The 22,553-nt window shown below is 44.3% G+C and overlaps 1 protein-coding gene across 3 annotated transcripts in view; it reads right to left on the bottom strand.

Annotated features, from left to right (window-relative positions):
* Positions 1 to 22,553, bottom strand: part of MSH3 (mutS homolog 3) — a 2,607,526-nt gene that overhangs the window by 896,920 nt on the left and 1,688,053 nt on the right. For all 3 annotated transcript variants that reach the window (XM_085632401.1, XM_085632403.1, XM_085632402.1), the window contains exon 16: positions 20,397 to 20,461. In XM_085632401.1, coding sequence (XP_085488527.1) covers positions 20,397 to 20,461 — 65 coding nt within the window. The remainder of the gene's footprint in view (positions 1 to 20,396; positions 20,462 to 22,553) is intronic.

Below are 22,553 nucleotides of genomic sequence, written 5' to 3'. Positions count from 1 at the left end.
GTGACAGTGCATACGCCCTGCGGGAATATATACTCACCCCCTACATCAATCCAGCAACACCACAGGAGCAACGATACAACGCGGCCCACATAAGCACAAGGAATGTCATTGAGAGGACCTTTGGGATTCTGAAGAGTCGCTTTAGAATCCTACATAAGACTGGCGGTGCCTTGCAATACAAACCTGATACCTGCTGCAGGATTGTAGCTGTATGTGCAATGCTGCACAACATTGCGACCAGAAGGGGGATACCCATAGAGGTGGACAGGAATGACGACCACCGGGATGACCAACCACCCGCGCAACACCGACAGGCACACGTCCCTAACACAGCTGAGGGCCATAGGAGGCGGATATACATCACGCAACATCATTTCTGAACCAGGTAAGAATGAAACATGACAATTTCATTGGTGCTGCTACTGTTTAATGCACAGGAGCACTGAGGTATGTGCGACCAAACAAGCTATAAAATAATATATCCCCAACAAAAGTGTAACAACAAATGGCCGTTGTAGTCACGGCTGTGCAGCGTCAAATAGGGGAGGACCCTGGTTGCCCCACCACGGTCAAGCATGACTGTCAGTTAGTCTAGTGGCGCTTGCCACGAACGCCAAGCCTCCTCTCAGGTGTCTCCACCCCCTCACCATGGCCTGTCCCTATGGAGCACCGCGAACTGCGCCGCCTGGTGCTGGCCTCTGCAACCGAAACACTGCTCACACTTGAGGCAGCCTCACTGCCGTCCTCCCTCTCCCAATGCGCTAGCACTGAATGTACCGCTCTGCAGGTGTTCAACTGCAGCGGTGACCTGTCCTAGGGCCTTGGCAACATCACCGCAAAAGTGTCCAAGGTCCACCTGCAGTGACACCGAACGGCGTGCCAACACTGCGGTGCTGTTGCTCAGCCTGGTGATGGCCTTCGTAGAGGCTGCGGACCGGAGCAAGTTCTGTCGGTGCCTCCTCCTCTCGCGGTCATGGCCTTCTCTCATGGCACGGGTGAGTTCCTGTATGTCCTCCCTCAGGTACCCATTGCCCTCTGTCACCACAGTGCTCAGGTCCCTCACTGCCGCAGTCATGGAACGCATTTCTTTAGCAAGGCGCGCTATGTTACAGCTGATTGTAGCCATGTGTCTCCCCTGCAGGCGCTGGACACGCAGCATCCGTTCCTCGATGCCACCATTTGGGAACTTGCAACGTCGCCTACAGATTGTGAACTGCGCAGAGACCTGCGGCGCTGTGGGGGTCTGACACGTGCTGGTGGTGCTGCAGGCGGTGGGATGATACTCAGACTTTGGCCCGATGGTGTTGCAGGTGTTTGACATGTATCCATCACCTGCATGGGTGGAACTTGTGACCTGCGTCTCCGCTCTTTAGTTGCAGTTGTTGCGCCAGCAGGTGTTGCTGGTGCTGGTGGTGGTGGTGGTGGTGGTGTGGTTGCTGGTGGAGGTGGTGATTGTGTCTCTTGCGGTGTATCCACGACCGAATCGGATGGTGTCTCCGAAATGATCAGCCGGCCGCTGTCGTCGGAATCGGCAGGAGATGCATCTGTGTGTGAAACAGTGCATGGTTAGTGGGATAGTTACACCTACGTAGTATTGTAAACATACATGTCCCTCTGTGATCCACTAAGTAAACTGTCTATCTCCAGCCTCTACTGATGTAGTGAATTTTAATTTTAGTTTTATCCTGTGCATGCACACTGGGCTGACTTGACTACAACTCCCATGATGCACTACTGTTATGAGTAAAGTTGTGTGGGGCAAATCTGCATGCACACTCTGATCGTGCTGGGGGGTTGGGAATGGTTTAACGCAATGCTGGGTATGGGCACAGGCATGCATCTTACCTTGGGCACTTGTGGCTGCGCCGGAGGTATCCATCCGGGTAACTCCCACGACGGCCTCAGGCTCGATGGTCCCTTCCACCAGCTCCTCCAGGGCAGTGTTTGCTTGCACTGTTGAAGGTCCGCCTCCCGTTCTGGATGCCTCCCGGAGCCTCTCCGCAATCCTCTCCTTGGCCCGCTTCCTCAGGTCGTACCACCGCTTTTTTAGATCGTCTATGCTGCGGGGCGTCACTCCCACCACATTGACCCGGTCTCGGATGCGCAGCCATATGCGCCGCTTCTCTGACTCTGGCACCTTTAGGGACAGCTTCCCGAATAGCCGATCGTGTTTGCTGCTCACCCCCTCGATCAGGTGCTCCAGCTCCCGGTAGGAAAACTTGCGTTTTCTCTTGCGTGCAGCTTCTGCGCTGGATGGTGCTTCTTTCTCCATCCTGGTTGTGTAGGGTGGTAGTCCTGTAAGTTTAGCTTCAATGGGCTCAGGCAGTCTCCAGTATCAGCTCCTGTTTGCTCCTCTGGCGAGGCAATGAGGGTGGGGCTGCTATTTCCTGGTGGTGATGTCATAATGCCGTTCCCGGAGCGACCCGTTCTTTCACGTTTTCACTAATAGTGATTTCGCTAATGCCGATTTCGCTAATACAGAACTCGCTATTGGCTAAATCGGTGATGGCGATTTTGCTTTTAGCTAATCGGTGTTTTCTTTACTCGCTATTGTATATTCGGTAAAATATAGCGATTTTTAAAGAATCGCTATATTTTACCGAATCTGTTGATGCATTGTGAAAAGCGATTCCTTGATACCGATTCCTTATTTATCGCTATTAAGGAATCGCTTTTGCTTTTGTTGATGCATGTGCACCTAAGTCTCTCGGTTCTCTCTCTCACACATCCTCCACTCTATCGATTTCCACATGTTCTAAAACTCCTTGTCTCTCATTTTTACAAGTTTTCTCACACATTCTCCTTATCTCCTTCAGTTCCGCCTATCACAGCTCAGTTTTGCACTGTGTTCTCTCACACTGTGTCATTCTTTAAATCACGAATTTCATATCCCACATTATAGTTAACTCAGTTCTGTACTCTCTTCACTCCTCCTCTCTGTCTCTTTCTGCATTACTTGCTTCGTTTGCTCCACTTCTAGACACCTTCTTCTGATCACTTATAACTCTCTTAGTTTTCCTCCTCCCTCTTTCACTCTCTGACCCGTCTCTCTTTTCTCTCCTTCGCTCCCTCACTTCCTGCCAACTGTCACTATTTATTTTACTCCGTAAATTCCTGCTCTTACTTTCACTCTTCATTTAATTTTTCTTTCTTTTTCCAACTCTCTGTTGTATTTCCATCTCCCCTCTGTCTCTCATTTGTACAATGCATGGCTACATTTGTCTTCTCTCAGTCTTGTTCTCCATATGCCTAACTACCTACCTCTTTCCATTTTTATTTAATCCTTGTTGGGAGAAATGAACGGCATGCTAAATGAAACATAACCTACCTAACTGTAGCCTGCTACACACATTCGTCAAGCGTATTATGACAAAATTGTTATTTTTCAACAGTTTAATTTACACTGTCTCTCTCTTTCGCACCTTTTCTTTCTCCTTCTGTCCTTTTTACCCTTCCTTCTTTTTCTCTTACTTTCAGCGTTCTCCCTATTTTTCTATGCCTTTATGTCCACCTCACTCCTCTTGTTCTTTATTGTCCTATCCTCGCAATATTAAGATTTCTCCCAACCAACCGTGTTTTAGCTTTTCTTCACTGCCATATCTACATTTCTCCATCTTTCCCCTTCAACATTTCTCACTTTGTTTTTCCGAAGCTGCTCCACTACAGTCCCTGTCCTCCTGCTAACCTTTGTATCTTTTTCTTGTCAATCCTGGTAGAAACCGATCAGGAAAAAGCGTATGAGTCTATACAGGTCCATTGAAAGGCGTTATGCCCGGTTGGCAGCAGATTGTCAAAACTAAGTAACTATGATTACCGCGTAAGCAATCAAACATTGAGACCAGGAAGAAGAAGGTTTAAGTTCAGCTTCGAATAAAAAAGGAATTATCTGCTTGCAGAATAAATAGGACTTTACAGAGTATGTACTGGCTGTGAAGTATGCTGCTTACAGAACAGAGTTAGCTCTTTAGAGACTGTTTAGCCGTGCGCACCATTTAATGTATTAAGAGGCCGGGTGTGCGCACCATCATGATGAAGAGGCTTGCCCCTTGCTGGCTCCGCTGAGTGAGGGGGCCCCTGGAGCGCGGGGCCCCCCCGCAACGCGGGAGCTGCGGGGGCCTGTGTTACGCCCCTGGATGCAGGGCCGAGGGGCACCTCCGGGGCTGCATTCCTTCCCTTTAAACCGGAATAAATGGGCCTCCTCTTTTGAAGTCGGGTGGGGACAAGGGGGGCGGCGCTGCGGGCTGAAAGGAGAGAGAACAAAGACCCAAATATCTGATCAGAAAATGCTTTATAAATAAAGCCCTCCGGAGGGCAGAATTACACATGACAATAGCCCCCGACCTCAGTGTGTGTGTGTGTGATGGGGGAGGACAACAGATACACCCTCAGTATCCTGAAGGGTTAAATATTACTCACTGGGCGGCTGTGCTAACGGGAGGTGCTGGGGTGCCGAGGAGAGATGGCATGGGAAGGTATCCGGGAAGTTCTAGGATTACCCACGGGGCTTGGCCCCTGGTGGTCCGATTCTTCCACACAGATAACTTCTGGGCCCGAGGGGGTATGAAGGAAGGAAGAGATGGGTGTGAACTAAGGAAGTGACGGCTGTGAAGGAAGAGAATGGTGTGAAGGAAGGAAGTGACGGCTGTGAAGGAAGTGATGGGATGCAGGAAGGAAGAGATGTATGTGAAAGAAATAAGATACAGATGTTAAGGAAGAGACGAGTGTGAAGGAAGAGATGGGTGTGGAGGACAGAAGGGATGGTTGAATGTGAAGGATGGAGGAGGTGGATTGAAAGAAGGCGGCGATGGTTGTGAGGAAGGAAGTCATAGGTGAAAAGTATGGAAGAGCTGGATGTCAAAGACGGATTAAAGAGAGTGGTTCCGAGGATGGATGGAAGAGATGGGTGAGAAGGACAGAGAGGGTGGGTGGCAAGGACAAGAAGAGTTGAAGGAAAGAAGAGACGATGTGAAGGACGGAAGATACGGGTGTGAAGGATTGAAGAAGTGGCTGGGAAAGAACATCCATTGCACATACAACATTGAGGAGGGGACCCACACATATTGCACAGGCTTTACCGACATGCATACTGGTGAAGCTCACACTGCACATGCACACAGCGCAGGGACACACACAAGCACACTTTTTTCGGTAAATATAAACCTTGCACACGCACCTAAACTTGTTGCACAGACAAATGCCTACAGGAATTGCGCAAGCAAGCGCGCACACACACACCCTTGATGCGCCTATCCACGCAGAGACGGGCACATAATATGACCATGGTTTTTGAGATTAAAGAACGAGTTAGAAATTAAATCGATTCTTTGGTGTGTTAGCCTACTGGGAGATAGAAAGAGTTCATGGGCATGTCGATCCGCTTTCATTGATAAGGTCTTGGGCAATGTTTTGTGTAGACAGCTGCTTTCTTGTAGGAATTTACCAATGAAAGGTTGCAGAATGTGCGGTTGTGTAAACAAGATGTCTTCAAGGTGCTTTGCATTTGAGGGCAACCGAGAGTACAGTAAAAGAGCACTGCAAAAGTGAAAGTGATCGAGAGTGTGCGCGTGAGCGATGCGGCCGCGCGGCGAAAGTGATCGCGAGGGTGCCCGCGAGTGATGCCCTTAATGAGGAAAAGATAGGAATGCCAGATGGCGGCTGCGCGCGTGCACGCACGCGTGAACGCAAGCGCTAGGCCAGCAAAAGCCTTTGGGAGCACTCCCAAAAAGCCCCTTACTAAATGTGTCGCAGAGACAGCGCATGCGCTGGCTCAGGCGAGACCTAAAACGTACAGCACTTTACACATTACTACAGCACGTCAGGTATTGTAGGACACGTAACATTCCATTCAGTGTACCCCCTCCATCGCACACCCCGACCACCTGCATCTACATATCAATGCAGTGAGGCCACCTCAGTATCGATACACGTCTACTATCGCGAGGAACAATTATCGAGCCGAACCCTGTGAGTCTATCTTTCAGGACCACTCAACCCCGCAGCTGGATCGGCAGTGTATTTCAGATCATTATTATGAGCTGTATAGTGTCCAAAGGTAGCTCCAAGATATGGTTTAGTAATGAGATAAATACTATTGTGCAGTATATTGCCAAGAGTTGATAAACCTATTCTTTCAGCTCCTGTAACCTCAATCTACCTGTATTTATATCCCTCTCAAATGTAGATACTGAGATCACAAACTATACGTGTGTCAAAACATATGCAATGAAGACTACCAGGCCCATGGTTCTTCATACTCCCTTGCTCCAATGCAACTTTGCATCAGATACCTAGTTCTCTTCTCTTGGTAGGCCTGACATGGCTTGACGTAGTGTATAGACCCGTGATAAGTTAATCTACATTCGACATGAAAGATGCGTGTACCTCAAACAGCTTTAAGACTTTAACGATATTACTCTGACCCGACTGACAGTTAAAACAAACTAGTTTGATATGTAATTTATGTGCCTGTACAACTGGATAACTGTCACTTCTCCATTTATATTTAATTATGTTCACCGGGTAAAAAAAACAACAAATGTTACAACCCTTATCATGTATCGGCTTATGCTATAACTTCTGAATATGTATAAAATACCAATAAAATGGGCTTAAAAATGAAAGTTGTATGAGCATTTATGGTTTATAAGGAAACACTAGGGAAATTTAGCTGCAAGGGAAGTGCTACGGACGTTCATTAAGCTACTGACAAAATTTGACAAACCAATGCATTTGTACTTTTCATCTGTGCCTTGTCTTTAACACACACAATAACGTTCTTGCAAATGTTGCTGCCAACAGACTTCTTCCCTGCACGAATCTCTGGTAATAATTAACGGCTCAAACTGAGTACAGGATGCAGGTTCCATTGGGAACCACAGGAAGTTCCTACCTAATTATCATGATTGTATAAGACAAATGAAGGTACTATTCAAAATAATGCTATGGCATTGTATATCGCTTCCCTAATCTATGAATTAGATGAAGTATTTTCGTTTGTGTACGGAAGCCAGCAAGGGCAAAATTGGTAAATACTGGTATTGCTCTATGATAAAGAATGACATGCAGCGTTAAAACTCAAGAAATATTATTTAACTGCCCAGGCCCAGTTTGCTTCATTTTCATTTGACCTGAGTCAGAACAGTTAAGCTCAGCGAATGAACAGGAGTTAGCAGCCACTTCAAGTTTGAAATCTACAATAACAGGTCATGTAAATTAACACCCATCTGAATTCAGTACCGTAAACTGCATGGTTTGGCTTAGAAAATAATGGTTATGTTGAAAATTAAGAAATTCAATCACAAGGGAAGAAGGTTTTAAAGGAATTAGCATTTAATGGTACTGATGAAATAATGCTGATTTGTTTAACCGAGTCACTTTCCTATGTCTAGCCATCATATCAGGGCCTGTGTGGGAACTCAAACCAATAAAATTAATCATGTGTGCAGTCATTGTCCGATCTGTTAAACCCGAAAATTTAGAAGAAATGTGCAGATATTACATACCGAAGGCAGATGAATACATACAAAAAACATACTGTAGGCAGATAAACGAGTACAAAGCAGTCACCTAACTAGTCATCAATGTACATGGACATGTACAAACATAATGTAAACAAGATAAGCTAAAAGGTAACCAAGCTGGATAATAGATCATAGAGCTACATGTGCTGGGCAGTATTGAAGGTTGTAAGTGAAAAAGCATGTACTGTGGGACAAATGCATATGAATAACTACCCTCTTCTTTAGATATGAAACCCCGGTCCTCCGTTTGTGACTGGGTGCGATAGCAAATCATCCCTGCATGTTGTAAAAATAACTATACTGGACCCAGCACTGCCAGGGTTGTTCTTCAAGCATCTAAACCATGAAAAAACATCTGTTGCTAGAGTTGTCTTTGGAGTCAGTGGCGGCCGCTCCATTAGGGCGCCGGGGCGCCGCCCTACTGCTTTCTCGCTGCGCCAGAAACAGAAAATAAAACAGTATTTAAAATACCATTGTATTTCCTGCTTCTCACGCTGCGAGAAAGCAGATGTCAGGGGTATGCCTGGTAGGGGGTGGGTGGGAGGGATTGCCTGGTTGGGGCGGGCGTGTGGGCGGGTCAGAGAGGAGTGGCTTGCACCACTCTAAGTGCCCAGACTGATTGGTCGGCCCTGGGGGCCGACCAAAGCAGTCATGCGTCATGTGCGTTTTCTCTATGTAGGCTGCATGCAGCTTACATAGAGAAAATGGCGTCCCTACTGGTGCCCGGCTGGTCACCGCCCGGGGCTCAGCGCCAATCACAACGCTGCCTTCACAGGAAGGGAGGGAGCAGCATGCCTGTTCCTGTGTTTGAAAGCAGCAGAGGCGGCGCGGGAGGCGGCGCGGGACTCGGCCGAGCAGCAGAGGCAGACCCGGACCCGGCCGAGCAGCAGAGGCAGACCCGGTCAGGTAAGTTACTTTTCACATCTCCCCCCCCTCCAACAACCGCGCGAGCCCCCCCCAACACCCGCGCGACCCCCCCACCCCGAATATTAAGTGCCGCGAGTCGCGACTGCTTCTTTGAACCGGCGTAGACTGTAAATCTAGTTATGCCGCATTTCCTCATATCGAGGACTGTGGGCAAGACGTTGTCCTGTGCTGCTCTCATGTGTAGGCAGACGAATGGCCTTCTTCTGTCGCTGGAAGAGCGTCATAGTTTAGCACTCAGGGCACTTGCTTTCTACAAACCTAACCGCCCCTTTCTGGTGCAACAAAGCACATCATTGCTGCACTTATTTAATTTTTGCAGTTTGACATTGCGGGACGGTATTGGCGCACTTTACATGAGCGACGGTTACAATACACAACAGCGCATTCATTTTTCTACGGCACGGGGAGATTAAGCGATTTGCCTCATAATCACAGGATGTTGAACCGAAACCGAGACTTGGTTCCATATCTCAAAAGTCGGCAGGTCCACCCCATCCTCTCTCTCGCAACAAAGCGAAAAAGAAAGTGATTTGGGAAGGAATGTTTCTCCTTCCCGAGGAATTAGTGGTAGGAGGTCAAAGTTAAAATGCGTCACAGCAGAAGTGCATACATGTGTGGGGGAATGCCTGCTGAGTTGAATGTCTAATGTGTGTCTTAATGGTGTGGTAGTCCTCTAATTCGCCTTCCGCACTCAGTAATTCCCTTTGGAGTCTCAGGAGGTTAATCAAGTGCGATGCTCGTTGCCACATGACTAAAGTCAACAGACACCTGCGACCTAAACATACTGTAAAACCACCCTGCTAAAGAAATTGAAGTACAGTCATGTGAGTTTGTCAAATATAAAAATAGAAGTCGTCAGCACTCATGGGGTTTGCCGGCACCCTGCTGAGCGTTTCCCCTTAAACTGTTGGTTGATGTGTCTCCATGCTCCCCTGGCAACTGAAATCTGGCTGTATTTTGGACTCATGTATTTCATTTACACGTTCACTGAGTGCCAGCACTGGGCCAAGCTTCAGAAACATAACGATAGAAATGTTTCTGACGCTAAGCCCTGCTGGATGGTATATTGCTTAGAGGTTCGTGGCACTGGCAGGGCCTAGCTTCAGAAACATTTCTATCTACATGTTGTTATATGACATTCCTTTATTAATGTAATAGCTGCACTTTCACAATTGCTTTATTAACCTTCTTGCTTCTCAAATTTGCTTAAAAATGCACCATTTACCCACTCTTTTTTCAAAATTTTCACGGGGAAAACCCCCCGAACCCTCCTTAAGTTGTTTGGGCTCACTTGCTGCGCTCGCTCGCCGCTGGGTACTCAGACAGAACGTTTACGCCCCACCACTTTCAAATGTCACCAGCCACCACTGTTTGGAGTACAATTCAAGTCAGAACAATCTTTTAAAGATTGCTGAACGTTTACATCGACTTAAACGCTGAAGCTTCCAAATCCTGGAGAATCCTGGCTGAAGGAACTTTACAGATCGTCCTGTTGCCTGATCCGGCAGTTTTCTTCACCTGAGAAGCTAATTTACCATCACACGAATTCACTGATCGCTACGTTGGGTTTTGGATTATGTACACATGTAAATATTTGAAATTTTCTCTGTTGTATTATTATAAAGATACCAGCTGTACCAGTCTACATTTTTATGTATCCTATGTTGTACCTATAGGTTGATGCAATCAATTACCAAAGTCCCCACACTACTTCCACTATATGCTCCCCACCTGTCTTCTGATCGTCCTCGGGCATACATGCAGGTTGAGGTCCCACTGGGGCTATGGCTGGCATGTGGTGTGTCGTCGGTGTACTTTAAATAGCCAGTCAGTCAGATAACTTCATTCGCGTAAAAGTGAGTGCACAACATTTCATGAATCTTAACATTCACAGCAAAAAATTCATTAGAATAAAATGATAAACATTAAAATCACCAGAGCATACTTTTCCGAAAAAGAAAAACCTGCAGAATTTAAAAATGCACTAATTCTAATACAGACTTCTCATTTTGAAGTAATTGCAAATGCCAACAGGCTATTGCAAATTGCATAAATTGTCGTTTTAGGCAGGTTAATAAAAACCTTTTGACAAAAGATTAATAAAATTGGCAATAAAACACGAAATGTAACAGTGATTGAGTAGAGACCCCATCACAAGGACCTGTTTGAGATGACATGGCGTGTTGGAGACCCAATGGAAATCAGAGTAAGTAAATGATCGTCCCAGCCTGAAACCTAAACATGAGCAATACTTTTTAAAGTTACCGAGACATATGACAGCCAGGGAATACTGGTGGCCTTAACGAAACTTAGACAACCTTGATAATGGAAAGATTAAGAGTGGTCTCTGCTTTGGTCCAGTCTCAAAGCCAGATAGATAAAAGGGCCCATCTAATGCGATCTTACGAATATCTGAAGCGCTGTTCTTCATGTGTAATATAAGATGAGGAAGTAGGCGGAATTGAGAACGCCTTCCTGAGATAACGACTTTCCTCTTTCTGTAGGTTAACACATTAGTGAACCCCCAAACCCCGAACACAAGCTGTGATTGAGATACATTGGTATTTGTAAATTTGAAAGTAGGGGGTAAGACCCAAGTGCCGAGAGAGTCCCAGCATACTTAGTGCTGAACCTAAAGTTCTGGTGAACTTAAGCCGAGTGTTAAAGATATGAGAGGACCATGACCCAGAAGAATCAAAGCAGATACCAAAATAACAAAGTTTATTAACAGCTGTTAAGCAGCTAGATCCATGCACAATAGCTGGAACTCTACGCATTTTGGGTCCACAGACCATGATGTGGGACTTACTAAAATTATTCATAAGATCGAAACTGGTTGTAAATTCCACAAATACATTTACCAGAGATTGCAGAGCATTTGGAGTAGGCACAATAAACACAGAATCTGAGTACAGCAATGCCTGTAATGGTATATTGTAGATTATACACTCGAAAAGCTTACCAAAAACTAAGTTCAATTATTAATATATAGGATAAATAAAAGCAGAGCCAGGACACAGCCCTGGCACACGCCTTTAGCCAATGAAAAGGGCTCAGTAAGTACCCCTATGTCCCCATATCTTACCCCCTGCTTGCAGACTGCCATGGAGTGCAGGGAAAAAGTGAACTAGCATGCAATCCAAACACATTTCTAGCAAGATGCACCACAGCTTGCACCACTGACGGAATCGAAAGCGATCTATAGGTTCATAAATGCTAGGTATAGGGGGCAGCACTTGGCAATGGTATAGTTGCCTAAGAGTGGATGTAAATGTAAGCACTGCTCCACTGTACCCAGCCATTCCCTAAACCCATATTGGGTTGGGTGTAAGATGTGGACACAAGAACACATCCTACTGTATATTACTCTCCCCATTACTGTGCCAGAACTATCAATAAGTGATATCGGACGGTAACATTTTAGATACCCCTGATTTAATTTTTTTAATATGGGTATGATTATGGGGGAGGCACCAGGGACTGAGAAGATGTTGCCATCTAGATCAATAAATAAACTGGACAGCAGAGGTGCCCATAATTCCACATTGCATTTAATGAAATCGATCAGCATTCCGTCAGGTCCCGGTACCTTATAGCTAAGGCAGAGATTGATTGATTCCTTGACTTCTTCTACCGTTAAGAGGACCTGTGGACAGGGCTTTCTTCACATTCCCAAGTGGTAAATAGGGAGCCACCTTCCACTGCTCTATACAGAGCTGAAAAGTGATTAACCCATGCAGTGGCATTTATGTGACAACTTATAAGGGAACCCTGACTGGAGGCCGACATCGTGGCCCAGAATTTCCATGAGTTTTTCAATTCAGCCGAAACTACCAGGTACTCCCAATTATCTTCCTTAACCTCCCATTTCCTTTTTCTCAGGTTTCGTTCTTGAACTTGCATGTAGATGCAACCTCAGTGGGAACCCTGAGAGATACTATTAGGGCCTATTTGATCTCATGCATTCGGAGTCAAACCATTTAGGGTGAGCAGTTGTTTGCAGGCTTCATAAGAGCTCATTTGATCAGGGCACCTAGTACCCCCAAAGCCTGTGTAACATGAAGATGCACACAATTTGCACAATCCCTAAGACGTAAAAAGTTTTCTACGTTGTCGCTGAGTAAACTACCCAATATAACTTCATTTTCAAACCTCCAACATAATCTTAGACCTTTGCCAATCGGGGTGGGTTGCGCAAGGGACTTACTGGAGAGAACAGTAAATTGAAAAAGGTTAACAAGGCATTGTGATCACCAAAATAAGTATCCAAAATCCTTGCTATGCAATATGCTCCCAATCAGAGGTCTTGATACAAATATATAATCAATGATGGTAGCATTCCCCCTGCCCAATAGGCTGGTTGATCATGAGCTACTTCTCCAGAATTTTTCATCATGTAAATCAAATCAAAATCTGTCAAATAACCGTCTAGCTCTGAACCTGTTGTCATCACTCCTAAGTTTGTTTGAATGGCCCGTCTAACCGTGGGTTCATGTATCAGCACTGATCTTAGCTTTAAAATTCCCACCCAGTACAACAGACGGCTACCTCTGGTCAGAGCTGCTCAAATCCACCAGGCTGGTTAGATGACCAAACAGTTGAGCATAATTAGAGTTTGGTTGATTGGAGAAATCATTGTTATAGCAATTGATATAGAAAACCTGGGATATATACTAGTCCCTTAGTAAGATAAGTTGGAACTCTGAGCTCTCCAAATCCACCAGCTCCTATACCCCAATATTCGAACAAAGCTTTAGCCACATAGATAAGCCCCACTTTGCCAGGGACGGTGTAACGAGTATGGAGTGGCAAGAGAACTTGTCAAATGCAACCCGAGTAGGCTCCCATGTCTCCCGAAAAAAACAAATGTCATAGGCTGCAATTAATGTGATCCAGTCAGGAGACTGCAGTTTAGATCTCAATTGGTAACATTTACTTTTTTTAATGATTCCTGCAGGTTTGTATGAATCTAACGAGGGCTACGCACTCTGTGCTTGGGTAATACTCTGAAAGACTGCTGAAGTCTGAGCCAACTCACTCTGAATGTTAGAATGATCTTCGCACTATCACTTACATCAAGGCCCTTATTTTACGATAACCATCCGAGAACTTTATTGATTACTTGCTCTCCAGGTTCAACTTGGTGTTGCCTGAGAGTGGGAGCACCAATTAGGACCCCAACAAAAGAACAGGTAGCTGGAGGCAGATTTAACATAGTATTTCTAGGTAGAAACTCTGCCCCGCCTCCCAACCCCAGGCCGCTAGCTCTAAGTGTAGAGGTCGGGCCCAATTAAGCAAAGGAGAGTTGCCCCCGGGCTGCTTGATCAGTGTCGGGTGCAGTTGTGCTAGTCGGTTAAATGAGTTTCTGGGGCACTGTATTCATATCGCAAACCCAGGTTATGTCTGGATTCTGCCTGTTGTGCACCTAAAAGGTGAATTGGTGTAAGAGTAGGCAAAAAAGGAATATGAGCATCCAGTGAATTTAACCCCCTTTGGAGAGGTAACGCTGGGGCAGAGGCTGGTACAGACGAAGCAGGACGGGAGTTCTGGTTAAGTGTGGCAAGTTGAAACTCACTACAATCCAATCTCTCTTGTATGAGGGATAACTGGGCTTGGAGCAGAGTGCTAAACCTTGTACAACAATCGTCCAGAAACCTTCTGCCCACTCCCTGCACCAGTATGGCATCAACCTCATTAACATTTAACCTCTCGACTGTGGGATCACAAACTGTTTTTCTCTTACTTTTTAGGAGCAGGAACTGTGGATGGACCTGAGGTTCTCATTTGAGGTATGACTCACCTGACCAATACGTAAATTCAGTGGATTGGCTATTGTAAAATCAAGTGAACAATCATCCCGATTACTGGGTCAGCGGGGAATACACCTTACCTGGGTTCCAGAGAGAGTCTTCTTTCTGTGAGAGCAAATTCACTGCTTATCACACCAACAACCCTACCCAACGTTTTGTCGAAGGATTCCTACCGCTATAAACTGTACTGTTACTGCCACTGGTGGTTTTCCTTTCCCCATCCCAGGAGAGCATAATGGCCTAGTGCTGGCTCCTGCCTATGCAATTATCCGGAGTAAGAAGGAAAATAGAACAGGCCTGACCCCCTCCTCGGAGCTGTGACGGGCACAGACAGGCCCACTCTTGGACCGGTCTTCGCTTTGGCATGTGCTGGGGTGCTTCCCGTGCCACAGGCTTTCTGTGCTGATTGTAAGCACCCATGCAGTGCTGTGTCGAGCGGCCTCGCCTCCTCGCAGCAGGCAGGAATTCTGTCACTTGATGTATGTCCTTACCAAGAGCAAGCAAGCAGTATCCGGTGCCACCAATCTTTCTGTCCTGCCATCCCAGAGTAGCACTGCTGTCAGAGGAGGAAGGCAAGTCGATTGTCTATTTCTCAGGGCATATTTTTGATTTAGAAACTCAAAGGAAGATAGCAGCCACCACTCATCTTAAAACCTCATGGCATCTGAACTTCTACTTTGTCTGCCAACTGTTTCCTGTCTCCCTATACAGATGCCAGCCGAATGATCCTTTCATGGCAATCCTTTCAGTTCTTTTATGTCAGCCAGTTCGCCACCTCTTTGACATTACATTTTTGGACCACTTTTGGTTTTGTTTGCTTCTAAACGGGAGCATCTGTTACTACTGATTAGGTAATACTGCCGCCCAGATATCACTTTTCCATTACTGTCCTTCAAGCACTGTGTACTAAATGCCTCATTAATGATAACTATAAATGTGTTACAATAAGGAACTGGGACTAGTATTTCACATTCCAGTGTACAAATGGGAATCCTATGACTCGTTGCTGTCATAGACGTCCGTGTATACCTCCCTCCTTAAGTTGATAACTCTTCCCTGGTGTAGGATTCTGGTGAGTTATACTCACACTATCCCTAACCCATCCTATCTAAGGTAACCAGACTAAGCAGTCCCTACAAAACACAACCAGTCCTCACCATTCATTCTCCAATTAATTTCAGTCCTACCTCATGTTGTTTTAACAGCATCAAAAGAATCTTCTAACATTGCCACTCAAGTGGGATCTTAATGCTTTACCTGTCACACTGTGGCCACTGAGTCAGCCTCCCATTCTCAGTGCTAGACTGAAGGGATAGCTTGGCATTACTGGAGCAAGCCAATATTCCAGAAGCCAGGGGCACTTCTCATAAGAAGTATGAGAAACACCAGTCATCGGCTAAATCATACTTACCTCACACAACTGACAGATCGCTATGTTATTTCGACAAATTGTAGGGGTGCATCATAATCGTGCATAGTCAGCACCTACATATGTATCCTATGTTGTTTTAACAGATGATCATTAGAGGAGTAAATGTAATATTAAAATGTGAATATAATGCTAGAAATGTAATGCGTGTTAGTCAAAGAGTCATGATTTTAAAATGTAACTGCCTATTGCAAAGTGCCTGATGAATTAAGTTGTCTGAAATGTAATTCCTTTGATTTAAACGTGCACAATATTAAAGCCTGCACGTGTAGAAATGATTACGCATATATTAAATGCAATGAAAATAATGCTTGTAGACGCAATGTTTATTAACGTGTGATTTATAATGTGCAAAGGCCTGATCGAAGGTTCATGTATTGAAATGAAAGGCCTATCCGTTTCTTATGTTAGCTGACTATTGTAGGCCCGAAATGTACTTTCCCTGGGAGAGCTCTCATTTGGAGGTAGTCAGCAGATTTCTGTGAGTGGAAGGTTTTCTCGTTCTCAAGCTTCTGTTGCAGGTGCAAGGACATCGTCTTCGTTAGCAAATACTAACCTTTTATTTTAGGAGTTAGGTATGGAGGAGCGTTTACTACAAGAGTCTCCAGGAATGCAGATAATGAGAAGCCAATACTTTTGGTGCTGAGGGAGCCTGGGACTCAAGGACATTCTAACCGTTATTGGACGCCATACAGGTTTCGGTGGAAAAACACCTCCAGGAGGTGTCCATCCAGAAGAGGTGGAACAAAGGCGTGTCTTCCATGTTGTGCATTTTGTATTAGGGATAGTGCCCCGAGGGAAGAGTTAGGAGATGAGACAGTAAAGCGTTAGAGGGCAGGTGGAAGGGATCGATACAGAGGGAGAAGACTTAGAATGATGCTGTAGCTTTGGCTACCGACCCTTCAACGTGAGTGTACTTCTTAGGAAGTCTTCACGAGCTGACACCTTTTCTGTTCCTGCCAAGGGGAATGCTAAGTAGGGATGTCACTTTAGTGGTAGAGTAGGGACAGACTAATCAATTTCTTTATAGGTATCCATGAAGACTGATTTAGATACTGGAGCATTTATTTTTTGCTTGATAATTTTAGAGTTCATTAATCTGTTTATGCTTCATGCATTTTCTTAACCTCATCATGAGGTGCTTGTATGTTCAGTTATTTTTGGCTTTGTAATAAACCCCCTTAATCTTAACTCGGAGTTAGTGATTCTTTAGAGTGGTAGTTAAATGACTAATGGTCTTGTTTGAATGGATTGATCTCTCCCCTTTACGCTTCAGAGCAGGTAAAAAGGTCCAGTCAACCTGAGGATTCTTATAGTTGGTAAGAAATAGAATGATAAGATAAGAATCTGGCGTTATCACATCTTTCAGTCATATGGATATGTGTGATTGGGTCTGTGCTTTTTTTCTTCTGGCTTCTATTACTCTTGTTGTTATTAGGTTCCTCCACCACATATTTCTTGGAACGTTTTTCTGAATGGCCTTCTGTTACTACATCAGGTCTTCGCCATTTGGTTCCACCCTTGCTTTTTCACCGTCACTCATCTCGAGCCAAATTAGACTTACAATAGGACCTTTACTTACCCCCTCACCTACAATGTATTAGATTTACTCCACAGCTCTTTGCTCACTTTACCTACGAGGTCATTTCATTCCTAACCCTTGCGGCCGTTTCACATATTTGCATTGTCTCGTCGTCCGATTATTATCAGACGCAAATGTCACCCTTCTCCGATAACTTTACTTTTTCTCCCCACCCGAATCAAATTATATTATTATCTAATTTTGTTTGGCTACAATATTAGACCTATTTTGTTTGGTGTAATTAATCACATCTCCTTTTTCACAAATCTGACTGCAGCCTCGAACCGCTCTAGCAGGTCCAATGACCTGACACTTTTACAGCCTTCTGCCGTCTGTTTTTGTTCTTTTCCGGTATCCGTGTGATAATAAATAACACGGTGGGAGCTGCTGCCAGCTATTTCAGACCGCATTTTACCCGTCTCATAGAAGAAGCACCTACTCATGTTTCCGGATTACCGATTGTAAGTACTTGTGACTTTTTCTGTCCCTACATCAGTGCTCGGACTTTACCTTGCCACATGACGCTTACTCACCCCCACCTGGCGACTTGTTAACTCCTTAACCTGTGTTCTTTGTCTTGCGCCTGCATTTAGGCATCAATGCAGTTCTTTGTCCATTTCACTTAAGAGACATTATTTTATCTTAATCCCATGCGGCCCAATTATTATAATCAGCTAGCTATAGTCCCTCAATTTCAGACGCATAATTCTCCATCTCTTGCGAACTGCGCGCTGCTAATTATACCTTCCCTAAAAGGGACGCAATGATACCTCTCAACCAATTTATTGAATGCGTGTCTGCCACTGGGCCTACCAATTGCCCCACCTTGCACACCCCGTGTAATCTCACATAGGTTCGCCCGTTTTCACTCCCATCAGATCCCGCCTTTTTTTTTTCATCCCAACTGGTGTTTGGCTATCTTTGTAACTTCTTGGCTCACACACTGACTTTCATACTTCACAGGTATTAACACAACCAACACAAAGAGACTCATCTGGTAAAATGAATTCAACTTATGCCGGAAATAACACTAAGCACGTGATATTAGGACATTTTTAACAACTGTTATTTCGTATGTCTTTGATGAGGTCCATACAGAATGTATAGACAATGATGATTTGAAATAATTCACCATCTGTAGAATTTTTTCTTGCTAGGCTCCATGCTACCCTAAATGTCAACATTATTTGTTTTTTTCTTTTTAAGTTACCTCCATGTGACATGACTGAACATGACTGGAATGTATGTAATCTACTTATGACAAAACCGAACATAACTGTAATCTGATTGTTTTTTCGTATGTTCATGCAACCCACCAGATGGGCTTTACGTTCGCATAACTATTATTTGTATTCACGAGTGTTCATGTACCCACCTGAGGAGTCTAACGCTTTCTCAATCATCGCTTGTATTTATATGCCACTTTGTTTGCTCACCTGTGACCCACTCCGATATGTCCTAACTTTTCTGTTTTTCATTTCATTTCTATTCTAAAAAAATTCTCCTCACACACAATATGTTCTACTGGGTGCAACTTACAATTCTAAAACCCTTCTTTTTCTTTTTTTCTACCCATTCCTCTCCACTTTATCCCTTTACTTTTCTTTCTTCTTCTTTCTCCTTTCCTCTATTACCTGTGTATGACTCACTCTCTGATCTCTTTCTGTCTGTTCACTACCCTAAAAATATATACATATATGCTGATGTCTCACATACTCGTATTTGCATCACTTCATTCCATATTCTCACATCTCTTTCTCTCCGCCTTCTACTGTGTATGACTTATCTGTTGATCTCTCTCTTTCCTTCCACTACCCATAATTGTATCATTTCACTGTTTTTTAAAATCAGCCTTGAGAAAGGCCTGGCTTGCCGGCCTGTGGGCGAAACACGTGTTGGCTGTTCATTTGTTTTCTACACATGACTTTAAATAAAAAGACCACTGCAAACGAATACTCAACCATCATTTTGCGTATATGATGTCCATATAAATTACAGGAACGAAAAAGCACAGAACCAATCACACATATCAATACTTTGGAACAGGTGGTATCTGGGTGAAACCAACGTTTTTGGTTTGTGCCATAACCCAAATTGGGTCCTGACTAATTGTGTGTGAACCCCGGTAACACCCACCAGCCACAATGACTACACATCTTTCAGTCTGCATCAGCCCAATGTTCCATGATGGCATTACGAATTTCTCAGCAACCCCGGATGGCACTAGAATATTCCTTGCATGACAACACTACATACTCTCATACAGAAAATACAGGTAATTCCTCAGTCACCTGCACTCCATACAGAAATATAGGCAGACATCTGTGCTGAAAACATACTCAGACATCAGTTGATAACACGGCTTGTACTGACAGTGTCTCGCCACTGCCGCGCATTTTGGGAAACCAATACCACAAATGTAAACCTCCCAGTGGTTATAATTACTACAGCAAATTGAACCTATGATTTTTGAATTTTTTTAAATGTATTGGGTTTTCGAGAGTCCTATGTTTATAGGTAGAGGACAAGGAAATTGGGGCGATTTGGAAGGTAGTGTACACCTACATAATCGTACCGTTGTGGGAAATCATGAATCTTTCAAACAGCTTTTCACATCCACTTTGTGATCCTATATTTAGCACAATAAATCTATAGTCAATACGCAAAGTGGGATTGAAAAACATCAGAACTCCACCATTCTTCATAGGGTGTAGACGAAGGGGGTATCATCATGGAATAGCATTTTTGAGTGGAGAAAAATGTTAAGATTAAGTATATATAAACATATGCACAGAAAGCTATCATCTGCATAGAATTTCAAGTGTACTCCTCAGGGTTTTGACAAATCCCTTAGATTTGGATATCCTCAGAAATCGTAAGGAAAATATATCCAATTTGTGGGTTTCCAACAGTGAAAAATCTATATTGTGAATCATTTTCCTTGTTTTGATATCTTTCAAAAGTAACATGCACATGTATTCAGACACATTCAGTACTAGAGTAATCAAACTTTCTTAAGTACTATGTCCATAACTATTTCTAAACATAGGTAAACAAACATCATGCATGAGATAAAAACATTAATACAAATCTTAATGTACAGAATGGGAATCGCCATTTTTACATACCTGCCAACTTTCAACCAGTCTGCTGGTATGGAAGCCACAAGAGTGTTCTTGACTTCAATCAAAAACTGAATCAAACAAAAATACAAAGCTATGTATTATGATAAGCGACAAATAGATCATGAAATGCTTTAGCAATCTAACCATACAAAAACAGGAATCTGCCCAAGAAGCAGTGTCAATTCATAGTATCGTAGTGTAGTGAGTACAAACTCGAAATAGATATATAAAAATGAATATAAATATAATAGTACAAGGAGGATGCTTTTTTTTTTAAGCTTGTTGTTACCGGTCAGCTGCAAAACAAGTTCCAATGTGTTTAAAGACAAATCTTAAATTAGGATCTTTTTGGGATCAAAGTTATGAAGTGTGCAATATATTCACACCTTTCAGGACCTCTAGTGCCCATATCTTTATCCTTATCACAAAAAGAATCTCAATAGCGTTAGAGGACCTTGCGTTTCCCTTGAACAGTAGAAAGAAACAAAAGACACTAACCGCGAGGAGAAATCCAAAGGACGTCCTCACTAGAATCCACTGAAAACAGTGCAATGGCTGCTAAAGGGAAGCATAAGGAGTTTTGGCGGTCTGCAGTGCAACTTTGTCTATAACTTGGGTGTAGAATCCAGAGTGCAGAATATGACCCCTGAGGCAGCCTGCTCTTGGGATGGTCACTGCAGCAGTGAACGTGAGGGTTTACAAGTGTACTGTGGCCCAGAGAAGACGGGAGGCTTTTGTTAAAATATGTACAGAAAATATACATTGTCGCTGTTTAAACGTGCCAAACCAAGTCCAAATTTCTAATTCTCATCTGGAATCATCAGTGTTTCAACTTAGTGGCTAAATGTCCATAGTCATCAAGAGGACAACGATATTGTCAGAGGAGTGTCTGATATTGTCAAAGAACTGTCCTCTATGCGTAACTCCGCAAAGTACAAAAAAACTCCACCGCTCTACGCAGAGCTGCGCAAGCGGCTGTGTGCATTAGATAAGTACCGTTTGCGGTGATTTTCAGTGCCAGATTCTTGTTCACACTGTACATTCATCGCGAATGGCACCATGCACAGCGCAAGTAGGCGCTGCTTCCTTTCTGCTGCTCGAGTGGATTTTGTACTCTAGTGGCAGCTTTCTCAACGCGTACAGAGCGGTCGCGTGCATACATGACCACTCGCAGTGAGAAATCTGACCGCCCGCATTGAGAAATCTCGCCGGGAGGTTGATTTTCCACATTTACGCATGCCAACTTGATGTTGACGATCGCGAACAATGAAAAATCTCGCCGGGAGGTGGATGTTCCTCGCACGCCAACTTGATGTTGATGAACGCGAGTGAGGGAAATAACTCCGCTCCGCGAGTTTTTCAGACCTCCGTGAGCTCTAAGTAAATCGAGTGCGGAAAACTCTGCAAACTCGAGCGGAGCGGAGTTCACCACCCAGACTTAGTTGAAACCCAATGTAAATAAGGAATGGTAGTAAACCAGAATTTGCAAGTAATTGAGTCTCCAGAAAGGAGACTGGAGGGACACAAATATATTGTTTTTTTTATTTATTTTTTATTTTATTTGTGCTTTTCAAGTACAATACAAAAATATTGTATAATTCCAAATGCATGGCATCAGTGCAGTTTGCAAATCACTTAATATCACAGTAGTGAGATGACATCATCACAACAATCTGAGCTCATATAAACCCAGAATTATAGACATGGCAGAACAGGTGAGGGTTTACAGGCGGGGGTGAATAGGTGAGCATGGCGAATACATTCAGGACATTAGTCATCGGAACGTGTCAGCAGATACAATGTGAGCGGTTTCCAGATGTTTCGGGCCTGGAAGCAGATGGCAACTCCTCAGCATAGCAGGTGAACTGGTCCCTGCAATACACCAAGTCCTCTATCCACAAGTCAGTTGTAGGCGCTAGTCGACTTTCCCAACAGAGAGAGATCCTGCGTTTAGTTATTAGCAATGCGATCGACAGAAGTTTCCTGTTAGAAGACTTTACCTTTGCCCCCACTCCCAGCAGACATAGCTTCGGATGACAGACAAGAGGCTCAACAATCATCAGACCAAGTATACACACCACTTCACCCCAATAGTCAAGTATTTTAGGACACTCCCAAGCCAGGTGAAAGAACCCTGCTCCAGGTGCACCACAGCGTCTA

Source organism: Triturus cristatus, chromosome 2_1 (genome assembly GCF_964204655.1).
Source record: "Triturus cristatus chromosome 2_1, aTriCri1.1, whole genome shotgun sequence".
NCBI lineage: Eukaryota > Metazoa > Chordata > Amphibia > Caudata > Salamandridae > Triturus > Triturus cristatus.
This window is presented reverse-complemented; position numbering and strand designations above follow the sequence as displayed.